This window comes from Thamnophis elegans, chromosome 4 (assembly GCF_009769535.1).
Source record: "Thamnophis elegans isolate rThaEle1 chromosome 4, rThaEle1.pri, whole genome shotgun sequence".
NCBI classification, from domain to species: domain Eukaryota; kingdom Metazoa; phylum Chordata; class Lepidosauria; order Squamata; family Colubridae; genus Thamnophis; species Thamnophis elegans.
The window spans coordinates 84,534,767-84,549,543 of NC_045544.1; the positions used below are offsets into that span (position 1 = coordinate 84,534,767).

Sequence of the window (14,777 nt, forward strand, 5' to 3'; positions counted from 1 at the left end):
ATTAATAAAACAATTGTATAACACTTAAGTAGTCCAGCTACTTAATTCTAGCCTCAAAATGGAGCCTTAACACTCAAAGCTACAACTGAAAGCAAGGGCAAGATATGGCATTCTGTAAGATTTCACAGTGATTCAGCTATCCAAACTTTGCAGACCATACTAATAATCACAGTCAAATATCTCATTTATTATTATTATTTCATGTTTTTCTATTAAAAATAACAAATACAAAATACAAAAGTATTAAATATTATCAAAATATAAATATGATGAAATTATAAATACAATTATATAAAAGTAAATTTAAAATGAAAATAATACTTAATACTTAAATTAAGGAAAGCTACGATGGGTTGAAGAGCAGATAATTTTACAATTTTGCTATAAACCAGCAGTACAATTGGAAGAAGAAGGGGGGGGGAATACCCACCGAAATCAGTCTTAAGTGTCAAACAAATTGGATAATGGTGGTTCTTGAGAAAAATTGCTTTGAGGCCATTTAGGTAACTTTGTGTTAGTTTGCCCCTTGCTACTATGAAGATATAAGTGTAGCCATTGTGACCTAACTGCAGATTTGCAGAAAAGTTTATAAATGATTTATGGCTTAACCTGACAGTCAATCCAGGCTGCTGCCCAAGTAGTTGCTGTGTAACTCAGATTTACTTTTAAACATAAACCCCCATGAACAAAGTCATGTAATACTTTCAAACTATTTTAAACCCACAAGCAATCCTTAACAGACGAGTGGAATTACTCGTGATGCATGAAACACTTTTGAATTTCACAAGAAAGATAAGCCTGACTCAAAATGTCAAGCACCATACACAAACGCTCAATAAGAAGTTGCCTTCACTCTTGAAATGTGCTGTGAGAAGAAGTTTGAGAGACAGGAGGAAGAGCTGCAGCCTAGACAATGGTCTGATCAATAAAATCTGAGTCCAAACAGGAATGTAATTTGAGTAAGCATCTCATACTTGACTTGCACATTCATACTTGCAAGATTCTGTTAGTGCAATCTTATAATAAAAGTCGCATTAGCATTCATGATTTTGGCTTCCTGGTCTGAAGGGCCAATGTAGCTCGGCTGAGTTCTTCTCTTTTACTGTTTCATGAATACAGTGTCATCATCATCCACTGCAAAACAATATAGAGAGATAAACTGAATCATTTATTTCATATTCACTGGCAATACTTTATCTAACCATTGTTACTGGTCCCAATGAGAGAACAAATCTTGAATTGTTGCTTGTCCTAAATCAAGGCTAAAGCAGCTCTTTCTGTCAATAACGTGAGGAGGCTATTTTTAAAAATTCTGAAAGTATCAATACAGTTATCTAAAGAAAAGAATATGTACAGTATATGTATATATGTGTATGCAAGCATGATTATATGTACCAGGCTCTGTAAATGCTTTGAGATGAAGTGGCAAGAGAGGTCTTTCACCTTCTTCCCTTGCCAAGGCAAAATCAGGGAGATTCTCAGTAGACCCACAGCCAAATGTACTAGATACCAGCTATACTAATAATATTTGAATGCTTTCAGAATTACTGGAATACATTTATGAATTATAACTCAGAACCTGACATTCCTGTGGCAGAATTCTTGATCCAGCTGCAGTGCAGTTGCCTCAAACAGCAGTTCTGAGATAATATCCCCTCCCCACTGTTTATTGGGAATAGCACAAGAGGAACTTACATAGGGTACATGGAATAGTATAGGGGGTGCTGACATTAGCCATTGCATTCTTCGAAGAACCTTCCTTATCCTTGAGAACCATAGTACATATATTGGTCCTCCCCACTCCAAAGATAGTAGAAATCTCATCCTTACCTCAGACTCTAGAAGGTAGATACCTTTTCCATCTTTACTCATATTATTAAAGGCTTCTGTAAAAGAAAGGAAATGAGGAGAAATTTTGGGATATTCAGAAAGAAAAAAGGCAACCCAGGTTATTTCATATCTTTGCACCTCAAAAACCAGATCAGATGAAGAAAATGTCCTCTCAGTGTAAGCAATTGACAGAGGCAGCATCACCTTTTTAAATGCCTCACAAACTGTAATCTATCAAGCCAAGTAGGACTTCAAGGGTGAAAACTGGAACCTTCAGTTGTTCCTGGAAGCCTATTATTAAACAATGCAACAAAAGTATGGCCCTATGAAATGTACACAAATCAGATTGTTGTATTTCCAAATTGCCAAGTAATTCTATAATAACCATTTGTAAAGCAAATATTATCTAAATGTGAGGTGATGAAAGCACGAGTCACATTTGGAAGAGTTGCTCCTTCAGGAAATATTTGCTTTTGAGCATCTTATCATCAACCTATCCCCATTCCCACATCCTTAATAGGGTATCTGAACCAATTTATATCTTTAATCACTGGAGGGAAACCTTTACTTCTCCCTTGGTTGAAGTATAGCAGATAGTACATACTGTAGAAGAAACATCACAGGTTCTGTAGCACCAAGCCCTAAAACCTGGGAGGTTAAGCCTGGGGAAGAAGGGTACTTTTATTTTTCGCCATGTATCATGGGTTGTTGTGACATGAGGTAGATGATAAAATAAATCACTAAAACAAGCTATCTCCTTTCTGAGACATTGTCTCCCAATTCATTTGCTTTTCTATCACATTTCAGTTGTTTTGCTTGCAGCTGTTTGGTTATTTGCTTGTATTACGTAGTGTCAGTTTAAATACTTTTTAAACTTGTTTCCTCTAATGAGTTTTCCTTTTGCTTCATTGTAAGCTGCCTGATTATAGTTGTCCAAAAATAAGTTTTTGAGGTTTTTTTAAAAAGGGATATAGAATTATTTTTTAAAAAAACTGTCAATTCATTATCTTCTAATGATATCTGCAAATCTTTTTTAAAAATCCCTGCATGTTTCTTGCAGGGATCTAAAGAGACCTCATTGAAACATTCATTTGTGTTCTGCGTAGGATGATCTGTGAAATAAATTCCCATGAAACAAAAATGTAGTGAAAGGTCTACTTACCCGTCATGAGTTCCACACGTAGCATGAAGCAGGCAAAGTTCTCAAATGTGATTTTTAGATCAGGATTTCCATACCGGACTGTCAACAGCTTACAAAGTTCATTGCTAAGTGAGATTCCTTTGGAAACATAACAGTACTCACAAAGATGCTTAGACTGCAATCAATCATATTTATTTTTAAAAAATAAATCCCATTTAGGAAAGTAGAATTTAGTTTAACACAGATCTTTATATATTATGTTTTCAGGTACCATTTTTTAAATTCAGTAGCATCTCCACTAGGGATTAGTTTGTTGGAGATGTATATTTTATCATGCCATGAGATTAATAACTGACAGTAAATCATAATGGATTTAAGTATTGAGCAAGGGATTTGAACCCAGAGCCCCTGGTCAAATTCAATACTTAATCCATTATACATCATTGGATTTAGAATATAATGGATTATAGTGGTTAACATATATAAGACAAAGAAAAGATGTCCTTTATTATATGCAAGAGATTTTATAAATTCATCACTTATGTGTATACTGCACAAGTCAAAAAGAGGGCTGTGAAAATAACTACAGACCCCTCACATCCTGGACATAAATTATTTCAATTCCTACCCTCAAAACAACGCTATAGGGCACTGCACACCAGAACAGCTAGACACAAGGACAGTCTTTTCCTGAATGCCATCACTCTGCTAAACAACTAATTCCCGCAACACTGTCATATTATCTACTAAGACTGTATTACTATTATTCGTCTCTTCCTTCCTAGTACCTATCTCTTCCCACTTATTACCATAACCATGTTGCTTGCATCTTTAAAATTATATTGTTTTATTTGTTTCTTAGTATAATTTGATTGCTTATTAGTAACCTATGACTATCACTAAGTGTTGTATCTTATGATTCTTGATGAATGTTTTTCTTTATGTACACTGACAGAATATGTACCAAAGACAAATTCCTTGTGGGTCCAATCACACTTGGCCAATAAAGAATTCCATTCTATTCTATTCTATTTGCAAGTATTTTGTAGCATTTATCTCTTCCCCCCCCCCCTCATATCACATAATAATGCCTCTCTGAGAAAGAGAACTAGATGACTGTGACCAAAAGGAGTTCCTTTTGGAACGCAAGAATCATCTTCCAAATTCCAATGGTTTCAACTTATGTTCCCATGGCAATAGCCAAAATCCAAAACTGCATGGTTGATATCTGGTGAGTGGATAGTTTCCATCTCAATTCACTGGTGACTTCCCTCCAGATAACAAAGTAAGTAGTTGTTGGAGCAAAGAGACTGATCCTTAGTGAGTAGGTAACTCACATTGAGTGAAGTAAAGGCTTTGTCCAACCTAGTATTTTCCAAATGTATTTGTTTATTACTTATTTATTCATTAAATAATTTCCATGCTTCCCAATCAAAAAGACACTCAGCAGTTTACACAAATAAAGAAATCACAGAATATCCAGGTACAAAGATAAAAACAGTATAAAGCCATACAAAGCCCAATTTCCCAACCAACCTTGCCTGAAAAAAATTGAAAGGTACTGATCTGAGGATGACTATTTTAGGGCATCCTGTAGCTCAGCTGATTATCTATTCCAGTTTAGGCAAGCTGAGAAGTATTGATATGTTTATGAACTGCATTGATTTTAGTACAGCGATAGTTCTCCGATTGTAGAAAGCTGGAATTGTAACTTTCCTGCTACATCACACTGGCCTTATCATGAGTGGCAACGGCAATTAGAATGATTAATCCCAATTCCATAATATGGAAATAATCTTTAACCTCCTTTAATATCACACAGAACTATGTATCTCATCAATTATGAAATTATAGCCATCATTTCTTCTGCCATTTATGAAACTATGAAAACACAGGGCTGAGAGTCCCAAAAATGTAAACATCTTTTTACAGGAGAAGCATTGGAATCTGCTGCCCATTAATAATGAGTTGTTTAATTTAATCAGTCAAAGTGCATTAATTCGATATGTCGTATCTGGTATTTTAATTGCATTATGTTTTCATTTAGGATTGGTTCATTGCTACCATATGTGAATGCAAGTGAAATGTGATGAACTTTAATTTTATTTTGGTTTGTACATAATCTTAACTGTAACTTCCATACTTTACATTTGTTAATGTCAAACTAAATAAAGATAATTAAGCTAAAATTTCAGATTCATTAAATACTGTACTAATCTCATTTAACAGTATTCCATATTGTCACCTTACAATCATTTACCTTGCAACTATTTTAATCAAAATCATTTAAAAAACATTTTACAAGGTAAAATTAATTTTGGTTCATTTCAGTGCAACAATAAAGTCAGCAGGATAATTCAACTCTATATAATGGAGATTAATGAAGTTTTTAAATGGCTATTGTCTATTATTGTGGCTATTGTGAAGACATTACTACTACTTGATCTGGTTTTATGTAAAATGTATAAAAATGCATCTATGTGGCCAGGCAAGAATGATTTTGTTTCATGTATTTGACACTTCTTATGTAAAAACTCCCTGACTCACTGGAGAAAAGCCTAATGCTGGGAACAATTGAGGACAAAAGAAAAAGGGGATGACAGAAAATGAAGTGGCTGGATGGAGTCACTGAAGCAGTCGGTATGAGCTTAAATGGACTCTGTGGGATGGTAGAGGACAGAAAGGCCTGGATGAACATTGTCCATGGGGTCACAATGGGTCGGACTTCATGACTAACAACACAATGTAAAAACTCAAGATGGCATAAATAGGAGGGTTTCATTTTGATATTAATATGATCTGAGTGCTCCTTAGAAGCAACCCTCTGTCTTTCCTTCCAAGTGAGGGCTTGAAATATCCACAGCCCAGATACTAAAAGAGAATTCTGGATATGTGTTGCACTTGTCCAGAGACAGATGAAGTTGACTGATTTCAGTCTGAGACAGTCAAAGTCAGAATCTTGAGATGGTTCAGGATTTCTCCACAGATAATCCTTAAAACTGCCTAAACTGTCAAATTGGGATGAAAGACAGTGATTGACCAAAAGTTATCCACTGAAATTCATGGCTGGATAGAAACTCCAATGTAGGATGTTTCAGTTCTACTTCAATGTTCATAAATATTGCATCACACACAACATTCTGGATAAGGGCTAAGATGTAAGTATGTAAGTGAATGCAATGTCATTATAGTCATACATAGGGTGCCATGGCAGGTCATTTTTAAGAACCAGGAGTCATACTGAATTAATTTATTACTTTGGCCTTCCAACACTGGAGTGGATATGGTTGATTACATGATAATACCAGAAAAGTTTCAGTCTGCTTTTTAGGAATTTTATCTATTTATTTGGCCTTAGACCAAAAAGAAAAAACTGAGTTAACGTTGTTCACATAAAAAGTCTGAGAATAGATTAAAAGAGAAATAAAGTGTTGTGTATATATTGGAGTGTGTGTGTGGTGTTGTAAGTCAGACAAAGTAGATTAGCAGAGTTGGTGATGATTATATTCAATTGGTCTCTCAAGAACAAAACTGCTTTAGATGGAGGCTGGTCCAATCATCTGCTGATGAGAGGTTAATTTTAAGTGCCAGGTATGATACAAGGAGCATCAAAGAAAAGCATGCATCCCAAAACACACAAAGGCATTCTGGGAAAGGGATGGTTGAGCTGATCAAATAGAAAACAGTACTTTAAGCTTCATAGACACCTAAAGCAAAAAATATTGCTTCCAATTTTTCTGGAGGATGAGGAATGGATATTTGTTTCACTTTTCAGAGATGGGGTGGATGTAAGGGGCAAAGTTCTTTCTGAGGTCCCTCAGCTCTGTCACCTGAAAGCTTTTTAAATGCTAATTCCAAGACTGAAACTAGGATTTTTGTTTCCACTACCATTTATACTGTTCACTCATTTATAAGGTTTGGTAGCTGTAGGATATTTTTGTAGAAAAGCTAAAGGAGTTTGCTATTTTATACTTGACTAGGAGGTCAAGAACAAATCATGACATCTAGATACAAAACCATCTTATCGCTACTTCAATTTTTGTTTACCTGTTTCTTGCATAGCAAGACAAAATTCTAACTGATCCAAGGCTCCTAATTGATGGGTATCTTTTCTCTGGAAAACTTCCTGCCATGAGAGATTCAAGAGAAAGAGAGAAATTAATAACATGAAATCATGCTAAGCAGCCAGTTTCACTGCTGGTGAAGCCTTCCATTAATGTCTTCCTTTTCTTCAGTGACCCAAGAGATCCGGCTTTAGCTAAAGAGAGGCTGAGAAATAGCAGAACTCTTGGAGAGGACAGGAATGTTTCATTCAATGGAAAATTTTAAGAAAAAATGAAATGCTTCTTCAGCTAAGGATGTCTGAGCTTTCTAAAACACCCAAATTTATGCAAAACATGGTTAGGTTTGCTGCACTTTTTCTTCCATAATGCAGGGAAGCTTTCAGACGTTCCTAAAAAAGGCACAATTCACAAGGGAGTAGAGATTGGAACATAAGTGTGCTAAATCTCTACAACTGGCAATAATTAAGAAAGGTATTTTAGCCTATATTTTCCCCATTTTCCTTAAATTAAGCAGATGGGCAATCATTGGAGAAGGTAGGCACAACATAATGCACATCTGCATGTACAATTTGTAGTGGTTACATATGGTAGCTTTTCTTGCCAGAGAATTTGAATTGCCTTAACTGTAGGGGAAATTGCCAGTTTTTGTCTCCATTTCTTGCAAATTAACAATGTTGCATGGTATTTTGGCATATGGTGGGTGAAACTAATTTAGAAAATATTTTAGGAAAACCTAACCTTGATCTTGGTGGCTACCAACAACTCCCTTTTCTTTCTGTTTCAAAAAAATATTTTCAATGTTTTATCTTGGAAGCAGCTGTTCCTTTCTCAAACAGCTGTTATCACTTCTTTAAAAGTTTGCTGGGACATTGGTAGCAGAAACCCAACAGATGCATGTTACATTATTTTATTAGAAAAATAAGTCATATATGAACTCCAAAAACAAAACAAAACAAAAAATACATATCAGCAATAGTTGAATCCCAGATTCTGCACAGATTCTTGGAAATACTTTCCCACGAGAACACATATTTATAGCAGAGAGACCCCAATTAATCATAAAGTTCAATGTGAGGTCAGGAAGTCTTGAAATACTTATAAGAAGAATGGAACATATATTGCTCATGGTTTTTGTCACTCTCAATTAAATGCCATTATATCAGTCAAACTATGAGATTGCTACAGGAATCCTGATGGCACAGTGGTTAAAGTGCAGTATTGCATGCAAACTCTGCCCACAGCCTAGAGTTCAATCCTGATAGATCTCAAGTTGAGTCAGCCTTCCATCCTTTCATGGTTAGTAAAATGAGCACCCAGATTGTTGGGGGCAATATGTAAATTCATTGTTAACTGCCCAGAAAGTGATGTAAAATGCTATGAGGTGGCATATAATCCTAAATGCTCTAGCTATTGAAGTTTAGCAACCTTGGAATGATATTAGTACCTGCCCCGGTATGAAGCTGTTTTTCCTTTACTATCTACATTGGAGCTGACAGAGTATAGAAGCAATTGTGCACAATGATTCGCTCTCAGCTCCATTGTGGATACTATCTAAAGCAAAAATGGGAGCAAAAATAGGAAAACTATAAGGGCTCTTCTCCCACTCCTATTGGTGATTTATTGTTCTCTCTTTTCCCTCTCCCCCTCCCTCCCCCCCTCTCTCACACATACATACCACATTGTTGCTTACCTGGTAAAGGAGCAGCTTTTTCCAGAGCAATCTGAATTCTTGAATGCTCAAAGTTCCAGTACTGTTAAGCTGAAATATGCTGTTAAGGCATACAATATGACAGACAAGGTTGGGGCTGGGAAGAGATAGCAAAACTGGAAACCAAGTTAGCTTGGCAAAAAGGAGGCTAGGAATTTATTTCAGCAAAGCCTGCCTTCTGTCTAACATACTCAAAGTCAAAACTAGGTCTTGATTTTGAAAGTCTTTGAATTATGCCCTAGGGAACATTGTACCAATTCCTAAAAGAATCTCTTCACCATTAATTTCCAAGATTGCAAAGCCAGACGTCAGGCTGAGTAGACATAAGAAAAAATAACCCCTGTTAGCTCAGATGAATAATTTATAAGGCTGGACTGTTGATACAGATGCATCTAAATCCTGCAGTCCTTCCTAAGGCTTAAGCCAAGTACTCTGGCCTGTTTTACATGCAAAGAGATTCATACCCACTGGAAGATGCTTCTTCCTTTCATTCTTTCTCACTGTCGTGATATTATTATGCAGCCTTCATGGCAAGGTTGTGGACTTGACCTGCTTGTGAGAATCTCAATCTTTAGGGTAATACTTAAGGGAAGGAAATGTGAATATGAAACAGAGATAAGTTAGAGTAGCACAAAACAGTGATGAGAGTCAGGAGCAACATGTAGGAAACCATTTACACTTGTGGTGGGTTGCTTTTATTGTCGCTACTGGCACGCTGATCATGCACTGATGCATTCTGTTCATGCATGTGCCTGACTTGCACTGCACACATGTGCGCAATCCACCACCGCTGTGACAATCAGCTACTTGTTGGGGTTTGCGCAGGCACTGCGCGCTGTGCATGCGCACTTTTCCGTTTGCCATAAAAACAGCTATAGAGCACAGGTGGGTGGGTGGGCCAAACGAGCCACCATACCGGTACTCCCACAGCTGCTCCCGGCCACTACCAGAATGGCGGTACCCATAGCAACCCACCTCTGATACTCACATATGTTCCTCTCTCCTTTTGTTATCCTTTTTCCTTTTGTTCAGAACTATAAACATGTGAGTAGATATTAAGTAATTATTACAGAATAACGCAAGAATTGCATTCTTCAATCAGTCAAGCTAGCAAAATAGATGACACAACTAAGAACCAAAAGTAGGATACATCTAGGAGGGCCAAGATACTACGGCAGGCATCCAGGCTAAATCTCATCCCATAATTTTGATGATCTAGAGGGGGAAAAGAAAGAAATGAAAAGGTATAATCATAATGCAACCATATTCTCCATAGAGGAGTAGGGACCCGTGCCAATGTATCTTCAGTGTGAACATAAAAATGAATGAGCTGCCACAAAATGCTAATCCAGGTCATTTAACCCTGATTTGTGAATAAATCATCATTTCCCAAGTTCACACAAAATGACAAACTATCCTGTTCTTCACACTAGTCCAGCAGTTACTTCTGAGAGGTCCCTCGAATAAAGAAAGAGACACAGAGACTCACACACATATACAAACGTATATTTTTAAATAATTTATGAAACACTAACATAAAGTAAAAAAAACAAGGCAAAGAAAACAAAAAGAAAAAAAATCAAAGCATAAAATCCAAGAAAAGGGGGCAAGAGAAAAAAAAAACACAAAAGTAGCTTCTGATCTTTATATCAGTTGCAAGTACATGTATAGATTTACTGTTTACTTTATGCTTTCACATAACTCTCTTCTTTCTATAATCTCTCCTGCCTAATAATCAAAACCACAAATCATAAGCTTATTTTTTCTGTTCCATGCAAAAAAGTCCTTAAGGGATTTCCAGTCAGCAAAAATGTACATCTTGTCTTTTGTCTAATCAAAGAAGTCAATATAGCCAGCTAAGTTCCATCATCACCATCATTCCTCCACTGTGGGTCATACCAAATCTTTACACCAAAGAAGCAATAACTTTGTGGTGCTCTTGCTCCTGCAGCAGTTACTTTTCAACAGAAGGCTACCTATTGTAACCCAAAGTTATCTTAAATATAATTACCTACTGAACAAGCCTTCATTGGTATGTCTAATTCTCTCTAATTCATTCAATTTATCCTAAGGGTTCCATCTTGGAGATGATATTAGATCAATTGCCAAAATAATAATAAGATAATGCATCTTAGGCTTTTTTTTGTGCATCTTGGTAAAATGTTGCTGCTGTTCATTTGTAGTTCTAAGGAAGTCTGCTTAGCAGAATGTCTGAATGACCTTGGGAGAAGTCACTGGTCTCCTTTTTTTCTGCTTGATTTGTCCCTTGTCTAACTACACCAGCTGAAATAGAACAGGAACATGGATAAATACTGACAGTTTTGCGTTCTTCCTCCCTCCTGCCCTCTTTCTCTCTGCCTCGCTCAGACAGAATAAATAGGCAAGTTAAAAGCTAGACCCAAGCAGTCCTAGTGATACACGAATGACAAGAAATGAAACAGAAAGAGCATCTAATCTTGTTGCAAATCATGATTATAGATTGCCTGCAGACTTTTACCGAGCAGGCGCCAGGCTCATAACTCACTGATCCCTTCTCTACAGAAACCAATGATGTTTTAATCTCATTATTGCCCTGTTTATTAAATATGAATCATGCACTGTAAAGTTTGGAAATGAAAGCTTTAAAATTGATTGTCTATGAAGAATAAAAGATGAGCTGCACAGCCTGGTTAGTTTTGTTATAGATTTCCCCATGCCTGATGGGTTACTTTGGAAAGATGTTTAAGAGCGATCAAATAGCTGTCTACTCTCACTCTTGGGGAAGCTAGAAAGACTGGCATGTCCTGAGGAGATGAAGGTTTTGCTTCCCCATTCTTACTTTGGCTCTGAACTGATGCTACAAAAGCTTTTATCTCATTAACTTCCTCAATGGTTTCCGTTCTTATCCAATCAAAATTTTTCCATCCTATTTATCTGTTATATCACCAAATGGCTGTGTAAAGTTCATGTCCAGTAAAAATAAAACAGGGAGAGAGAGATAGGAGAGAGGAGAGAGAGAGAGAGGAGAGAGAGAGAGAGAGAGGAGAGAGAGAGGAGAGAGAGAGAGGAAAGAGAGAGAGAGGAGAGAGAGAGAGAGAGAGAGGAGAGAGAGAGAGAGAGAGAGAGAGAGAAGATTTTAGCCATCTTGCAGCCTACTGCTACTACTAGCTAGATTACCTACAGGTTTTCCAAATGCAATTAGAACTTAAAATATAAACTGGTTAATAGAAAACTAGCAATTGATTAGTTCCTGCAGAAAAGATGGTCCTCTGGAATCTTTAAAGAGTTTTGTACTAGATATAGAAAAATTCTAAATTATTTTTTAAATCAATGTTTGTTTTTCCTTAGGACTCCCAACAGTTCTGTTATGTACTACCCTTCTATTACTGCAATGATTTATTGTTGCTTATTAAAGTTCAACAAAATGATGTGAGAAGAGAATCTATTTAATTGTATTCAACCAGTGCATAAACAGGCTCAATTTATCAGAGGTTTTTAAAGATTTGTGTCATGAAGGAATCAAATAAATTGTAATATATGAGCAAAACATCCTTCAGGAGTTAATTTCTTAGAAGTCCTTCTAAACTATTAAAATTAGTCAAACTTCAAAAATTGCAAAATATTCTTTATTTTAAGGTTTGGCTCTGGGTGTCATCATGTGATCTTGGAGAGGACCTGAGGGGAAAAATTATATGGCTGAAAGGTTTGGGGATTCTCAAGTGGAATTTCACAAATATTTCATAATCATATGTGAAATTATGCAGCTTCATGCCACACTACCAAAATCTTGTAGGCTTTTGAGATCTTGCAAGTTTTAGCATCTTACTAAAAGATACCCTGATGCCCATAAGTACTGCATTCTTGACTTCTGTCCTGTTTTAAAGAGGTTCATAATAAAGTACTACATTTGGACAATCTTCCAAAACATTCATTTTCCCTTATAATGTATAATGGGACTATTCTAAAGTTTTCTGGAAAGTAGATTTGGCCAAAATATCTACACATTCAAATTGAGGGTATGGAATACTATCTTATCAATTGTTGCCTGTTTGGTGGCATGAACGCTAAATTTATAAACAGTATATTAGGATGTTGTTTGTGTTAGATGCAGAAAGAATAGATTATTCATTGGCAGTTGCTTTATAGATTATTTTTATTGTTGTCGACAAAAAGAAAATAAGATGAGTTTTCATTGATATGCTGAAGAGACTTATTTTTTATACACCATGTTTTTTTGTTTAATCAAATATACTGTTGAATGTTGGATATATTTTGTTATAGTTTATAGAAGCAGGTCTGACTTGAGGGAGGCTTTTTTATATAATAAACATAAAATACTAGCATATGAAATGCACAAACATTTGCAATATAATGAAGAGAAGCAATCATATTAAAAATTCCAGCAGAAACCCAAATGTCTTTGGATTTTTGCACCCTTGCCAACTTTCAAACTCTTAGAATTCTCAACAATGGCCATGCTTGGGTAGGGAATCCTGAGTACTGAAGACCACATGTCGAGAAGTTATGAACGTTGGGAAAACTAATATAAGGATTTTGCTGCCATAAATTTAAAAAGAATGTAAGGCATGTAACAGGGTAAGAAAAGAGAAGAGACAGACAGATAATAATTAAGATCTTAAACTAGGGCCTGAAATCTCAAGTCTACCTCCAGTCCCAACAGAAATAATAGTTTTACTGGCTTGTCTTTCTGATTCTGCCCAATTTACTTCACAGATTTGATGCTGGAGGAAAAAATAGAAGGAAATATTTGGCACGCTGCGCTGTACTCCTTGAAGAAGAATGAGATAGAAACTTAAATAAATAAATTACCATGCACACAAAATGCATTTGAGTCCATTGGCTTCCAACAAAGTCAGATTCACTTAACAATCATGTGATTTGCTTAACTACCAAAAGGGGGGAAAAGGTTGCAAAATTGGCACAATTAATGACCACATTGCTTCCTTATGAAAATTCTGGTTCCAATTGTGGTTGTAAGTCAAGGACTACCTATATAGGATAGACTAACAGAATTGGAAGGGATCTTGGAGGACTTCTACTCCAACTCCCTGTTCAGGCAATAAACCCCATACCATTTCAGACAAATAATTATCCAACATCTTCTTTAAAACTTCCAGTGTTGGAGCATTTACAACTTCTGGAAGCAAGTTGTTCCATTGTTTAATTATGCTAACTGTCAGGAAATTTCTTCTTAGTTCTAGATTGTTTGATTAGTTTCCACACATTGTTTCTTGTCCTGCCTTCAGGTATTTGGGAGAATAGCTTGACTCCTTCTTCTTTGTGGCAGCCCCTATATCAGGGGTGTCAAACTTGTGGCATCATGGTGGCATCACATGATGTATCACAACTTTTCCCCCTTTGCTAAACCAGGTGGGGTGTGGCCAGCGCATGAGCCAAGGTGGCGCAGTGGTTAAATGCAGCACTGCAAGGCTACTGCTAGATCAGCAGGTCAGCGGTTCAAATCTCACCGGCTCAGGGTTGACTCAGCCTTCCATCCTTCCGAGGTGGGTAAAATGAGGACCCAGATTGTTGGGGGCAATATGCTGACTCTCTGTAAACCGCTTAGAGAGGCCTGAAAGGCCTATGAAGCGGTATATAAGTCTACTGCTATTGCTATTGCTATGATGCATAGAGCCCACAGGCCGCGAGTTTGACCCCTGCCCTATATGAACATCTGTAATTTACATGATAAGATACAAGTAGATTTTCCTAACACTATGAATGCATTTTCACTTACATACAGGGACTATCATTAATCTTCAGCCCTCCTATGAAGAAGCATAATCACTAAACTTGCACTACATGAATATGAGTTCATTTGCATTGAAACAATAGTCTTATTAAGAACATGTAAATGTTGCAGTTTAGACATCTGCATCTGTAACACGAGATCCTGTGCTATAAAGGATGAAGGGTAAATTAAATCCCATTCTCTTTTAAAAGCCCGTGAGACTAGCCTATATATTTATTGATTTAAAATATTTTGCCTACTTTCCTACTTGAAAAGCACTTAAAGTAGCTAAAATACTAAAAT

The 14,777-nt window shown here is 36.4% G+C and overlaps 1 protein-coding gene across 1 annotated transcript in view; it reads right to left on the reverse strand.

Annotated features, from left to right (window-relative positions):
• Nucleotides 1-503: 503 nt before the first annotated feature.
• Nucleotides 504-14,777, reverse strand: part of LOC116507731 (calpain-14-like) — a 49,259-nt gene continuing 34,985 nt past the window's right edge. Inside the window, exons 16-21 of the mRNA XM_032216058.1 lie at nucleotides 9,894-9,958; nucleotides 8,726-8,794; nucleotides 7,019-7,097; nucleotides 2,993-3,109; nucleotides 1,831-1,886; nucleotides 504-1,134 (exon numbers count right to left, since the gene is read on the reverse strand). Of these exons, the coding sequence (XP_032071949.1) occupies nucleotides 1,108-1,134; nucleotides 1,831-1,886; nucleotides 2,993-3,109; nucleotides 7,019-7,097; nucleotides 8,726-8,794; nucleotides 9,894-9,958 (413 nt within the window). The 3' untranslated portion in view covers nucleotides 504-1,107. The remainder of the gene's footprint in view (nucleotides 1,135-1,830; nucleotides 1,887-2,992; nucleotides 3,110-7,018; nucleotides 7,098-8,725; nucleotides 8,795-9,893; nucleotides 9,959-14,777) is intronic.